This window comes from Nuphar pumila, chromosome 10, assembly GCF_984573655.1.
Source record: "Nuphar pumila chromosome 10, dmNupPumi1.hap1.1, whole genome shotgun sequence".
Classification (NCBI taxonomy): domain Eukaryota; kingdom Viridiplantae; phylum Streptophyta; class Magnoliopsida; order Nymphaeales; family Nymphaeaceae; genus Nuphar; species Nuphar pumila.
This window is the reverse complement of record NC_143258.1, coordinates 1,018,428-1,033,413: the sequence shown is the minus strand read 5'-3', so window position 1 is coordinate 1,033,413 and position 14,986 is coordinate 1,018,428. Positions and strand designations below refer to the sequence as shown.

The window sequence follows — 14,986 nt, the reverse complement described above, 5'->3', positions numbered from 1 at the left end:
TCCAAACCATCTTAAACAGCATTCATTTATATCAAGGAATCATCCCACAATACAAGTGAACCATCTATTAATATATATATGATCATGCAAACTTCAACATTTCATACAAGTTCTCTGGTGTTTATAATCTCACCAGAAAGCCTTTTTCTATATCATATATACTTGCAGAATATATATAAGTACCACACATTAACATATGAATGTGCCAACCAGATTTGCATGGACAAACAATGAAAATTAAATTCCAAGAGCAACAATTTTTTTTCAAATTTCTTGTTTTATTCCTTATTGCTCTAGGCCTTCTCCTTCCTGGACTTAACACTGCCATCGGTCCCTGCCAACATCCCATACTTGTCTTTCCTAGTGAAGTTGGTGCACTCGAACCCAAGTGTTCCAGCAAGAACCCTCTGTATGTAGTTAGCAACTTCAATGGCAGACTTCCCACCCTTACAGGTAAGCTCAGCTGGAAGCTGATTCAAGAAGGTGATCTCATAAGTCGGCCTCGGATTCATGAAGAAGAAGTAGGGATCGAATATCTTCCAGCCGCGCACAGTAGTCCCGTGGAACATGCTCTGTTTTGTGTTAATGGCAACTGGGACTATCCTGTCTGTTAGTTCAGCAAACATAGCACTAAATCTCAGGAGGAATGGCTCTCTGCAAGTGGTTCCCTCCGGGCAGATAACAAGGTCTCCCTCTTCAAGCAGCTTCTTTATGTTTTCGGCATCCTTTACACGGTCCCGCGACAATGCAACAGCCTTAATTGGTGAGATGAGCTCTGAGAATTTGCTAATGCTGTAAGTGACACAGCTAATCTTTCTGCCCAGTGCAGCTGCTATAACTACTGGATCAAGAACTGTTCTGTGATCACATACAAGAAGAACCCCGGGCTCACCTTTCTTCGGAGGTTGCGGTGGATTCCCTTTAACTATGAGCTGAATGCCAACAATCTTGTACATATGGCGCACAATCCTTTCGGGAAATGGTAGGTTGAAGTAGACCCTCATGAGAGAAAGTATGAATCCAATTGGCATCCAAAGGAAGGTTAGGAGAGCCACCAAAGGGGTTGGTCTCTGGACCAGGCGGCCATCGTGTAGAACAATTGGGCTGAGTAGCTTGTTCCTTGGTAGTGGCACACATTTTGTGGGAGGTACCATGTAGGCTTCCTACAGAGAGTGAGAAAAATAGAAATTGGTGAAGATATTGTTGCGTGCATAACAAAGGTTGAATCAGAGAGCTGACTAAAGTTGCATAAAATGATACACCAGAGATCGTGGTACAAGATAAATACTTGACAGTGGAAATAAGATGGGCGTCTATATCACAAACAACAGTTTGTAATGAAGCCCCATTCATCAATGTTTCATTTAGGGGCCAACCTTTTTTCCCCTAATTTCAAAATGGGTCACAAGTTTCTGAATTTCTTGATTTGTGTCATCTGTTTTCCTTGAAACTGCCAAACAAATGCCTACCTTTATCAAGTCAAATTATAACAGCAACCTTCACATCAAATGCTTAAAATATTTACCCTTTTCTTTTTCATGAGGATGTAGTATTTTTCAGTTCCAAAGGACAATACGATAAACCAAGAAGAATCATGCTTTTCGAAAATGATGGACGTTAACGTGAGGTTCATATTTGACAGTTTCCATGAAAAACTATGGCCCATATCAGAAATTTCAAAAAATTGTGTGGCCCATTTTTCGCAATAGGGGCAAGAGGTTGGCCTCTAAATGAAATTTTATCTTTCTTTTAGAACTTTTTAGTGACAACCAGACTACCATTTGACATCTGTTATTCTAAAAGGACACGTTACAAGAAAAAGCAGGACCAAATATGATCTTAATTTCGTTTCATTTTACATGAGATTTTGTGAATGGGCAAGTCATTAAAAAGAAGCTGACAATTGACTATAACAGATGGTCGTTCTACCTCCAAGTTCTATAGTTGTATGGTTTCTGTTTGGTTAACTCAAAAGAAGAATCACTGTAAAGAATGTTTTTAGTGCAACCACTGTGTTAATATCAGAGTAGCGATGACATGTCTTGGTAGTCGAGGGTTGATAGACTTCACCCTGCAACCATCTGTCTATCTATCTACCTAGTAGCTGAAGTCAATCAGATAGACTTTTTCTTTAACCCCTTGGAAAACTAAGAGTTCTGCATGATTAACGTAGCACAACTAATTGTACTGAAAGAAAATATACATTTTTATTGGAACCTGAAGGGTTTCTACTGATGGTTGACCACTCTTTCTGGACATTTATGAGGGCGCACAGAAGGCCAGCTTTGTGCATAGCGCAGCACACAGGAAATCAATGCCCCTTTATTAACTCCAGACCTCATGTAGTCCAACCTCATGTAGTCCAACTCTTCCGTGCAGCTTGCTCCACAATTACCAAGTGGTTGTTTTTGTTATCAGTCAATGACAAGATACGACCACAAGTTTCATTTTGGAGCCAACATTTTGCTATTAATTTTAAAAATGGCTTTCACTTTTCTGAAATTCCTGATATACGACACCATTTTCTCAGAAATTGTCAAATAGGGACTTCAGGTCAACATCTATCATCTTGAAATACGTGTTTTTTTATATTTTCTATATCGTCTTTTGAAATTGAAAAATTAGTCATTCATTCTCATAAAAAAGAAACAGGTAAATATTTTAAACTGTTGATTATAAAGGTTGTTATTGTAATGTGACTTTTGACCTAACCTGGACTAATATACACTAAAGAAGTAGGCCGTTGATTAGCAGTTTCTGGGAAAATAGAAGTTCATATCAGGAAATTTAAAAATGTGAGACATTTTTTGGAATTAGGGGCAAAAGGTTTAGCCCCAAATGGAATTTTCCCTAAAACCCTGATTTATATTTTTCTGCTTTTTGGGGTTTTGGGAAGGGAATGGCAGAAAAGGTTACAGAAAACAAGAAAAAGGGTGACTACAAATCATGTGAAAATAACAACGGCAGCTGTACGACGATAAAAACTGAAAGTTCACGAGACAAGTGCCTATGGAATAGCATGAGCCTTTCCTTAACTTTGGTACAGTAAGAAACAGAAACTTTTCAGTTTTTTGTTGGTGATGGGAAGCTTTTGACATGTTTCACATGTAGAACACAAGGGGGTGAGAGTGATAAAAGATTAATGGCAATAGCAATAGTGAAAAAGACCCCTAGAGGCCACAACTGCTAGGATGATTAGCTGCACAAAAACATGAACCCATATCACTAGAACTGTTTTTGTTCTTTTCAGTATAATAACATAAAGGAAAAAAGCTGGTTAAGGAGACACCTGAGACCTGATTTGTTTGGAATGAAGGATAATTTCAATATTGAGAGAGAGAGTTGTGAATAAGACCCAAGAAAACCACAACAGAGAGGATAATTAGATGCATAAAAATGCCAACATGGCTACAGTTTTGTTTTAGCCAGGTATTGTAGAACAAGAGAGGAAACAAATTGAAAGAAATGGTGAAAGAGACATCAAAATGTAGATATGTTAAGATGCATAATTGCTTAATCGGATCGAGAAGCATGGTTGAAACCGTGCACCTACTAGCTAACCTGAATATCTAGAATTTCCAAAATCCAACTACCAAAGCTACTAAGAATGCTGGAAATCCAGGAGAATCATGATTTCCAGAAGCATCCAAGCAGCAAGTTGCACCCTTTATAAGTTTTCAGCTTCCCAAGTAGCAGCAGGAACTTTTAAAATCTAAGAAAATCTGGTACTTCCATAAGATAGCCCAACATTAGTTACAACTTTTTCTGTGATCTAAATGAGAAAATATCAAGAACACCAACCTTGCAAACCGACATGAAATCATGATCCGTCTCACGATCTCCGATACCCAAATCCGGCAAATTCTCGCCAAACTCCTGCTCGACGGCATCGCGCTTGAGCTTGCCAACGAGCACGCCAGGGCGCCTGACGAACCCGGTGGCGCGGCCAGAGTTGGTTACCTCCAGCTCAGTGCCGAGCACCTTGTCAGCGCCCAGATAGTTCTTGACAAAGGGCTCAACCATGATCCTGGGGTTGGCTGTGACTATGTAACGCCTGCCAAACGAGCTGAAGACTCTCCAAGTCTCAGGGTGCACGTCCTCTACATAGAACTTAGGCAGCACTGCTCTAGAGACCATCTCTATGTCACGTACCTTGAGCCCAGCAAAGGCAATGAACGTAAGAATATCAATGCAGAGGGGCTCAGACACAAAGATGTAGGTGAAGTAGGCTAAGGGAACACTGAGGAGGAGAAGGATGCCTCTTAGAAGGCTCCCACCCTCTAGTGCAACCAACATGTAGTAAGGGAAGGCACTGCGAGATATCAACAGGGTTCCATCTAGGTCCGCTGCAACGGTCTGGTGGGACCGGTTTTTGGAGCTGCACCTAGAAATGGGCTCGAAATGGTGAGGTTTGGTGGAGGACATGGTGGGTGTTTTTTGGAGGGAGGGAGGGAGGGAGGAGAGGGGAAGTGATGAGGGAGGGAAGGATGAGGGGTGGGATTTAAATGAGAGGGAATGAAGGTGGCCTAAGAGGGTCATTAATGGTTTTGTTGGGTGGGAAAGCCACAAGTTTTTTTGGGCTTAGTTGGTTTTGGGGGTTTTAGGTTTTTGTTTTAAATTATGGCAGATAGGTCAGAGCAGGTGAAACCAACGCCTAACTTCATTCAATATGCCTGACTTCTTTAGGCGGCGAGGTATGGCTTGTGCCTTGTGGCCTGGCTTGGTTTGGCGTTTTAGGCTGGCTTGGCTTGATTTGAAGTTGTCACAAGGATATGGGTACGACTCGATGTGTGATTCAATAAAAAAGAGATGGGGACAACAAATTTTTAATTTTTTAGGCAATTGAAAACTAAATTTTGCTGTTTTAAAATATAAAAAGTGCATTTTTTATTAAATTCGAATTACATTATTAAAACCTATTAAAATACTAATTGTGGGTTGTATATATCACGTATCAAGGTGACATGACGTGTTTGGTTTAGGGTGCCAAAATGGTGTGTCCTGGTGACATGAGCCATGAGCTACTTGGCTTGGTTGCCTGGCTTGGCTTTGATGGTGGGGCCACGAAAAAATGAGCCTGCCTTTGGAGCTTGGATAGTAGTTAATTATCATTTATGCAAGTGAATTGGAGGTGCCATAATGATCAGGGGTATGTGTTTACCTTACAAAGGTGAGACCTTTCAAGTTCATGGAGTTCTGTGTTATACAGATAATGCAAAATATATATTGGACTCAATGAGATCCCTTTTCTTGGTATAGCTTTTGGTTTCTACTTGGCAAAAACCAGATTAAACCTGGCTGTCCAAGTTTGCTTTTTTTCTTTTCGACCCTGAAAGCTGGGTTAGGCAGACCCCTACCGGTTATACAACTATACCATTGAGATTCGAACTTGCAACGCCCCAATACAAGGTAACTGCTCCTGGCAGAGGGATTCAAGGTACCACCTCGGTGGTCCTTGATCCAACCTCCTTAACGGAGGATCTCAAAACTGAGGTTTTGAGATTTCCGTTTTAGGCCAAGCCCCCCAAAAAACGAGGTTTTCAAGGCCAATTGGGGAGGGGGTCAGACTAGAGAACCTCGGATCTCTAATTTGAGGATCTCTACTCCAAAAAACCTTTGATCTTAGATTAGGGATGGCAGTGGATCGAGGGACAACGGGGCCCTGCCCCACCTCGCCCCGTTTTGATCGGGGATGAAGGGCATGAAACGGGGATGAAGGCGGGGATGATGGTTAAAATCTATCCCCGTGCGGGGATGGAGGCGGCGATGGACTTGCGCTTTCCCCCGCCACGCCCCCATCCCCAATCCTTCAAGGGATGACTATAGACCAAGGAGAAATGGGGCTCCACCCTGCCTCGCCCCCGTTTGGACCCGGGATGGAGGACATGAAACGGGGGTGGAGGTTAAAATCCATCCCCGGCGGGGATGGAGGTTCGGATTTTGAAACGTGGCGGGGGTGGAGACCTTGTCCCCCGCCCGGTCCACTGCCATCCCTATCTTAGATCTGAGGCAATTGAACGGACCCTAATTGATGATAGCTCTCGGATCTCAGGTCTAACCTCAACTTCTGTCAGAATTTGAATCCATCTGATGGAATCTTGACTAGAGATCTCTAGTCTCATCCCCCACCAGCAAACTTTAAATTCATGGCTTTGAGGGTTTTGGCTTAAAATGACGATCTAACATCTTGGGATTTGAGATCCTCCGTTTGAATGGAGGTCGGATCAAAGCATGGGATCCATGTTTCCAATGATATATAGTAATCAAATGCACCTTCAGTGTTGGAATTTCTGAACCGAATCGGACTGAGCCGGCTAACTTTCAACACATGTCAGAAAAAATGCTAAAATAATATTAAAATATAAAAACTATTTTAAACTATTTTTAAAAAATTATTTAAAAATAAGCAAAATCAGACAGTTCCCCTGTGCACTGCCTAGCAATCATTGAAACCAATGCTGTTACCTCCCCCCTCTATACCTTAAAAAGATAGATTTATTTCAGCTCTTGCCTAAATTGTACGTAGATAACTCACCTGCCCGGGTCGTCCGAGTGGCAGCAGACGTGGTGAGAAGGTGCTAACCCAGTGGTCCCAGGTTCTACTCCTATTAAACAAACAAGGTCCTAACTAAGATAACCTATTAAACAATTATTTATACATGTCCACAAGGGCTCAGCTCATTTGGCTAGGGGGACATTGGGAGGGTTACCAATAGCGGTGTCAACGGGTCGGGTATGACCCAATCTCGACCCATACTGGATCTTATAGGGTCAGAGTTAAGTTACAAAGAAAGGGATTCAATTAACTATTCGTGTCGAACCCATGGGGTACGATTATTAAATGGGTCGGGTATGGTTTATGAAATTTTATACCAAACCCGGGTCAGACATCATCAATAAATGGGTCAGGTATGGTTTATGAAATTTTATACCAAACCCAGGTCCGACTCGAGTTCTGATTCAGATCTGCAAATTTTCAATGTAAAAAAACTTTAAAATATTATTTTACAGGGTATGGGTCAGGTCTGGTTTTTGTAATTCTAATCGGATCCGGGGGATGATTTTTCTTATAGAAATCTGGTTGGACCGGAATCCGAATTTGATATCCACATCACTTAGTCATATCCATGTTTGAACTCGCCCATTTTAGTGGGGATCTCACCCGTTGACAGCCCTAGTTACCAAGTTGAATGGACGCCATGAGTTGAAAACACATGGTGCACATTTCTTTGCTGCAGGGGCCGAAGCTCAAGAGGGTTTTAGACTAATGATGCAAACAAGGGACGAGTCAATTAATTGTAATTCTGGAATATTGAATCCTTCTAAAAAACATCATATTTGAAAAGTTCTGGTCTCTCTCTCTCTCTCTCTCTCTCTCTCTCTCTCTCTCTCTCTCTCTCTCTCTCTCTCTCTCTCTCTCTCTCTCTCTCTCTCTCTCTCTCTTCTGCGGAGATCGTGGATTCAAGCTTGGTCTGCTGTGTGGGGTGGTGAGGGCGATGACGTCGCTCAGAGCCAGTTTCTTTGTAGAGCGATCACCCCGAATGGCTCCGTCCGCACTAAAGATACCTACCTTTCTCTCCTTCCGGCAGGTGTGAATCGGTTTCATATGAGAATTATCTGGGGCAAAGGTCCTCCTCCGAGAACGCGCTTCCTTGCTTGGCTTATTTTGCATGATCGGGTGCAGACGGATAGCTTCCTCAAGTCTATAGGTTTCTGTATTGTGAGTAAATGTGTTCTCTGCGAGAGGGCCGAGGAATCTGCGTTGCACCTATTCTGGGAATGTCAGGTCTTTCGAGATATCTTTAAGGTTACCTGGAATAAACCAGTCGTGTCCGTGCGCCAGGAGTCTTTCGCTGTAGACCTCTTGTGGGGACCCCAACCAGTTCGTAGATGTAAAAGTTGGCGGATCATTTGGAGAACTTGGTTGCTCTCTTCCTGGTGGGCCGTTTGGATGTCGCGCAACAATGCTATTTTCAGGCAGACCCCGGTTAATTTCAACAAGTTAGTAAATTATATTTTGGCGGATGTATACGCATCGTTACGCATATGCCTTCCGGATCTTCAACGCCACTTGCCGCTAAGGCCTCCCCCGGATCCAGACTGATCGCCTCGGTTTTTATCTGTATTTTATATCTATTTTTGGCTTATGTGTTCTTTGTCTTGTTTGTCTTGTTTGTCGGTTTCAACGGCTGTTGAACCGGTCGTAATGTTGATATCTTTGATTCGGCTCTCTCTCTCTCTCTCTCTCTCTCTCTATATATATATATATATATATATATATATATATATATATATATATATATATATATATATATATATATATATATATATATATATATATATATATATATATATATATATAAGGGTGCTCCCGGAGTACTTACTCCCAACTAATAGAAGCTTTAGATTTTTTAAAAAAAATAACTTTTTTTGTTGATGACACCCTATAGATATGATCTATAAGCATTATTAATTAGTAGAAAACAAGTAAGCTCCATGGCGGATCATCAGTATACAGAGCTATTCAATGAGGATGATCAATCATTGCGAATTAATGAAAATCAATAACGCTGGTTCATTGTTCATGTTGCACAACAACAAGAAGGAGAACCGATTTAGAGCCAGCAAGTTGGACAAGGTTATGGTGAACAACCTATGGAACGTCTAATTCCCTAACACCACGATCAGCCTGCTGCCCAGGTCAATATCCGATAACGGTCTTCTAATGAGTAGCGCTCCGAAGATGAAGGTAGCTTCATCTTTTAAAGAGGTGGTACAGTCATGTTGGGAAAAAAGAGATGAGAGGATGTCCCATGTTCAGATTGACTACTAAGCTAGACTGTGTGAAGCCAAACCTCAAGGAGTGAAACAAGAAAGTGATCGAATTCTTACTAGCTTAAATTAAAGCCATAGAGGAAGAACTTTAGGTTTCCCAACAAAGAAGTGAAGATCGTCCTGATAACAACATAGTTTACAGTAGATGGCATTGAGAGATGAACTGCATATTCTACGCAGCATGGTAAAAAGATTTGTGGAGACAGAACTCGCGCTGCAGGTGGCTGAAAGAGTGGGACAAGAACTCCCGCTATGGTTAACATGAACATTATGAGGAAGAGTATCACCTCCATGTGCAGAGTGGACGGGTATGAGGTTAATTAATGACAAAATTAGCATCAGGTGTGAAGCCAGACAATATTTTTTATGCATGTTCGAAGCAGGAGACGCACAAAAGGGTGTTTACGCTGATGGGGAGGGCCTAAAAGTCACAGCGTAGGAGAATAATAGGATGCTCGCAGATCTAAGGAGCGAAGAAGTGAAGGCAGCAGTGTTTGAGATAGACCCTGATAGCTCGTCGGGCGTAAATGGATTTCCAAGTATTTTCTTTCAGAAATTTTGGAATATTGTAGGTGAGGATGTTTGTTTAGCAGTTTTAAATTCTTTAAGTCAAAGAAAGGGTTGATAACAAAATGTCTTTTGATTAAGCAGTTTAGCCTATGTAACTTTGCATATGAGGTAATTACTAAAATTATTGTAAATAGGATGTGAGGTGTGTTAGATAGGATTATCAACCAAAACCAATAAGCATTTTTGAAGGGGTGCTCGAAACATGACAACATTCTATTGGTGCACGAATGGTCAATTCCATGGAGACTAGTAAAAAAAGAAGCATGATGCTTAAGACTGACTTGACAAAAAACTATGACAGGGTGGAGTGGTAGTTTCTTCAAAGTACCCTCAAAATCTTTAGGTTAACTGAAGAGTGGATTACCTTGATCATGCAGATTATCTCTACGGCGAGATATGGGGTAATAATCAATGGGGAGGTCAGGGAGACATTCGAGAGTGAGTGGGGTATCCGCCAAGGGGACCCCACATTCTCATACTTATTCCTATTGGCAACGGAACGTCTGGCCAGATGTATGGACAAGGAAATACAGGAAGGTAGAATTGTTTTCGTCCAAATCAACAATTCAACTAGTGCTCACCTGGTTTAATAAACAATGCAACAGTGCCCCGGGAGTACCTACTCCCACGTACTAGAAATCAAGAGTGTAGGTTGTATCTTCTCAATTAAACCTTATGAATGTACACAACATAGTTTATTTGATATGAATCATGCTTTGGATCATGTTTTTTGAACATAAAAATAAGGTTTTAAGCCATGAAAGTTTGATACATTGTAAACAGTTGATTTTTAAAGGACTTAAAAAACATTCATACATGCTATAATCACATGATCTAAAACGTGTTCTCTACTAAATAATGCATATAGATCATGATCAATAAAAACAAGTTTAAGAAATTTGAAAATCTAAAGCTTCTTTTAGATAGAAGTAGGTACTCCGGGAGCACCCTATCATTACCATATATATATATATATATATATATATATATATATATATATATATATATATATATATATATATATATATATATATATATCATGAATAAAAAAATTAAATTTGACCCCTTGCGTGAATAAATCAAGTATAAATACAATTTCAAAACCTGACAATTGAAGGAGAAAAGTCCTCGAAATATGGCAAATTTTGTGGTTTTAAAGAATTTATGAAGCAAACCTAAAAAAAACACAGGGCGACAAGTAGGACATGTTAATAATGATCAGTTGGAAAGTTTTATTGTTTGAAGAATTTATGAAAGCGACCTAACCAAACACCAAACATAATAGCGATCCGTTGGATAAACCAAGATGTAAAGAGAGAGGCAATGATGCGACTACCTCTGACAGTGATGGGGCCTCGATGATCAGTAAATGACTTTTGTTAATTTAGTGGAGGGAATTGGGTAAAACATTTGTATAAAACGATCAACACAGAAGTGACACCTGTCCCGTGTAGTGGGACCCTCTAGCTATTTTATGTGAAAACAGGACAAGTGACACATCTTCTATTGACGTTTTTACAAGGTTAGCATAAAACACCGTTTTACTCAATCCATGACCAATTGAGCGGATTAGTGAAGTTCGTGTTTTCTTTGCCAACATAGACAAGGAAATCGCAACCAGTCAAAAATGATGCACGTCATAAGTACATTCTCTAAGATTCTTAGGTAAATTAAATACTTTAGAATTATAAAGAAAGCAGTATTCTATTGTACAACCAACTCCCAGCCTAGCTTGAGCTCTATATTTTAAGCTTTTTATTCAGTGAGGTTGTCTTATCTTTTTAACTTGGTTATAAAATTTAATAATAACAAGAGTTATTTTTCCTCATATTGTCTTTCTCTCCTGCTATATATATACACGATTTGTTATTGAAGACTTTACTCCTATTCATCGCTCAAGGTTGGTAGATATCAACATCAACCAGTCTGCTAACTTCTTCCACTCATTTTAAAGTTTAAACACGCAAACTTCTAATCAAATGGAGGGAATAACATGATAGAGAAGGGACACGCAAGGCCCTAACTTGATCTTATGGTTGGAGCTGCAAGTTTCTAAATAATTCCATCTTCATCCTCAATAATATGGTCATCAATCATCATCATCAAGCCAAATCTCAACTATGTGCATGTGGTCGTCTTTGTGAGTCCTATTTCTTCGTTTCCTTTCTATTTACAACTATCAACTTCGATTATTCTTTTAACAATCATATTCATAGAGTTTCACAGTCATTTTCCATTGACACCAACCTTCACTACAGGAAAAATAGGCTTTAATGGCGCAAAGTAAAAGCATTTACTGGCGCAATAATTTTACGTCAGTGAAAGCCTCTCCCGTAAAAGCTTTCACTGGCGAAGACTCAACACCAGTGTAAATATGTTCACTGAAGTTTACTGGCACGTACATAAATCGCCAGTAAATTGCATTTTTCCCTGGCGCTAATAAAACTAGCGCCTGTGAAAATACTTTTACTGGCGTTTTAGTGATGCGCCAGTAAGGCCTCATAAGCTTATGATTGGCACTTAGTGGTGACCACTGCCATCAATCCCCAAACTTAAATTCCGCTACATGTGCTCGACTTACACATGCCTTCCATAGGTTGCCCAAGGTTGAAGATAGTTAGAAAACGTGCAACCTAAAAATATGTAAACCAAACTGTTTATAAAAACTCATATTTATCAAGGATAAGCATATATTGCTTGATTAATGGACCACGTGATGTCATTGATAAGCACATTTTTAATAGCCCTACCTTAGCTGCCTACCTAAGTGGTATCACATAAGGCCTCAAGTCAACAAATTAAGATCGCCTGTTGGTTCACTCTAGAACCCTACTGTTTAAAACTTGTAAACTTTATCTTTGGTCTCTTTAGTTGAACTTAATTAGCGCTGGTTGTTGTGATCTTTTTCAAACTTGGGGGAAGCTAGTTTGATCTCTTTATGAGAGTAAGGTGCTATTTCTAGAGGGTGTTTGGTGAATTTCATATTTATTTTGGTGTTTTGTGTTCATTGTGGTCCCTCATAAGCAATGTTCTTATATTAAGGGGGTTGGTGCCATGCAGCTTCACTATTTCAATAGTGAAAAGTATTGCACAATTTTTTAAAATATTGGCGAAACTCACAATATTTTTCCAGCCATTTTAGGCATTTCAAATATACTAATAATTTGAAAATTAGCAGCTATTTTTTTTTTGATAAAAACATCACGATTTTATTGTAACATTTAAGCTTTTATTGGCTACATATCGAGAAAAGTGATCGTCCTTTCATATTTTTTATTATTTTATTCTTTTCTTATTTTAGTTTATTTACTTCAGCCGATAATTTTTCGACAAAATAAAGCCTGAGAAATTAAGATAGAGAATACTGATTTTCTCATGCGGTATTGGCTGCGGTCTTTTTGCCATTTAAGACTTTTGTCACTATAATGTTTATAATTATAACCCAAACCCGACGTGTGTGTTTTTGTTAGTCAACCCAAATAATTCTTGGACCCAAACCCCAGTATTGATATTTTAGGTCCGGATCAGTTATCCAAAACAAAACCATTTCCAGCCCTAACCACTAAATGGAAAGGAGAGAGGGTTTTCTATTGATCAATAAACAGCTATTGGTATTGAATCCATTATGTATGCATGCATGCACAACTAGCTCTAGGTGCAAACTTTCTTACGCAACCATCCTTAGGTTCTTCTCGCTGAATCTTCTGAATCAAGATCTGAATAAGATACAGTGAGTTACGGTTTATCTAGATTAAAATATGTAATAATACTGAATTAGGTAAAAAGAAATTAAAAATAAGCTCTTTACTTGTAGGAAAAAGTACAAATGGATTGGATTTCGATCCAAACCCAAATTTGATCCAGTCTAAAATGCAGGCCGGATTCGGATCCATAAATGTTCTCACTTATTAGGGTGCATTTGGGGGGGAATCTGGTAGACCTGAGCATGTGGGCGCGAAAACAAAATTAATTAACCAGATTTTTTTTGGGATATTTTTTCCTTTATTAACCTTACATTTACTTAGTTTTAATCATAGTTTATTAACCTTACATTTACATGTCAAGAGTTTGTCCAGGCATATGAGGTGCAGAGTGTGATAATGTGTAGGGTGAGTAGATACCGACTCCTTTAGGGATAAGGTACCACCTCAACTCAATTTTTGCATACGGACGTTATCGTGTGCAGTGAGTGTTGCGAGACAGCATGATTGGCACAATCAGTCGTGCAAGTGATACAGGAGATGTCCGGGCACGTGATGTTCGGATAGGTGATAGGCATGTTTGGTAGGAGATGTGTGTGTATTGTCCAATATTGTGAGGGTTAAAATATGGCGAGTGCAGTGAAGCACCATTGAGTAGAAAATGCATCCAGCATAGTAGCAAATTGTATGCATTGGATTATCGGTGACGTGTTGTGGTAGCATGGCATGCGATGGACAATGGTATTATCGTTGATGTGATAATGTTTGGCAGCACAGACGTGGTGTGTTGTTCTGCATTATTTTTTAGCCAGTGAACTGGATAATGCTTTTGGGGATTTGGTTAAGTACCTCTCAACTTAGGATACAGCTACCCCACGTGTAGAATTTGGTACACATGAGGGTGCACGAGGGCGAGGATCATATTAAGTGGTCTCAACTGTGCATGGTGGTACGAGGCTGAGCAAGTGAGTGATTAGGCGTGGGTGAGTGATTTGGGTAGTGTTGCTCATTAAGACATATATCTATCAACTAGTCGCAAGGCTGAGGGTCGGCAACAACCTTTTTTCAGTCATGAAGTACTCACAGGTCTCCTCGGTGATGCTTTCATGAGGTCGTGTTCCAATGTAACGCCCTGGATTTTCAAAACAAAGGTAAGTTAAAAATTTCATGAATTTCTTTTTTTTTTCTTTGCAGCGGAACTTAGAAAAGGTTTTAGCAGCAAAAATGGATGATAATGAGTCGTCGATTTTAGAAAACTCTGGGCAAGTCACAAGTATGTGGCCAAGCACTTATTGACCACCAAGGTTTTTCATTTATCAAAACGAGTTGTTTATTACAAACACCACTGCTTAGAAAAGCAGTACTAATTTTATAAAGGAAGCAGTACAACATTGTATGGAGAAACCTTAAAACTTGATGCTGTGTTGCTCCGCATATCGCATCTTAGGTTCAACACCTGTAATCCTCATTAAACGGGGTCAGAACCATTGTTGGTCTGGTAAGCAAGCATTCATCCACACATTCAAATAAGTATATGGCATGCTTAGACCACTCAAGGCCACAATTCGTAACAGCGACGCTCAAGTCTTCACGACTTAGCGTATATCGCAAAAGCCTCATCAGGGTTATGAGTTGAACATTTCGCTCAAGTCTTCAAGACTTGGCATGAGCCTCTTCGGGGCCTTATTTGGGATGTCAAACTCAAGTCTCCACACTTGGCACATCTGTATCCCGCGAATCCAAGCGCGAGCTCTTTGAGCTTATCGTAGTCGTGCAGATACAACACGTGTCTTTGCCCTATCAATTCAGTAATATACCGATCATGACACATTTTTCAAGGTTATGCAGGACTTGACAAAACAACATCTATTCATTTATAC

At 40.0% G+C, this 14,986-nt stretch overlaps 1 protein-coding gene across 1 annotated transcript; it reads right to left on the bottom strand.

The window, feature by feature from the left end:
* Positions 1 to 293: 293 nt before the first annotated feature.
* Positions 294 to 4,425, bottom strand: LOC149823166 (glycerol-3-phosphate 2-O-acyltransferase 6-like). The gene is made up of 2 exons (XM_090019896.1): positions 3,802 to 4,425; positions 294 to 1,163 (listed from the first exon to the last, which is right to left on the bottom strand). The coding sequence occupies exons 1-2, from the start codon at positions 4,423 to 4,425 to the stop codon at positions 294 to 296; spliced, it is 1,494 nt and encodes a 497-aa protein (XP_089876022.1).
* Between the last annotated feature and the right edge of the window lie 10,561 nt (positions 4,426 to 14,986).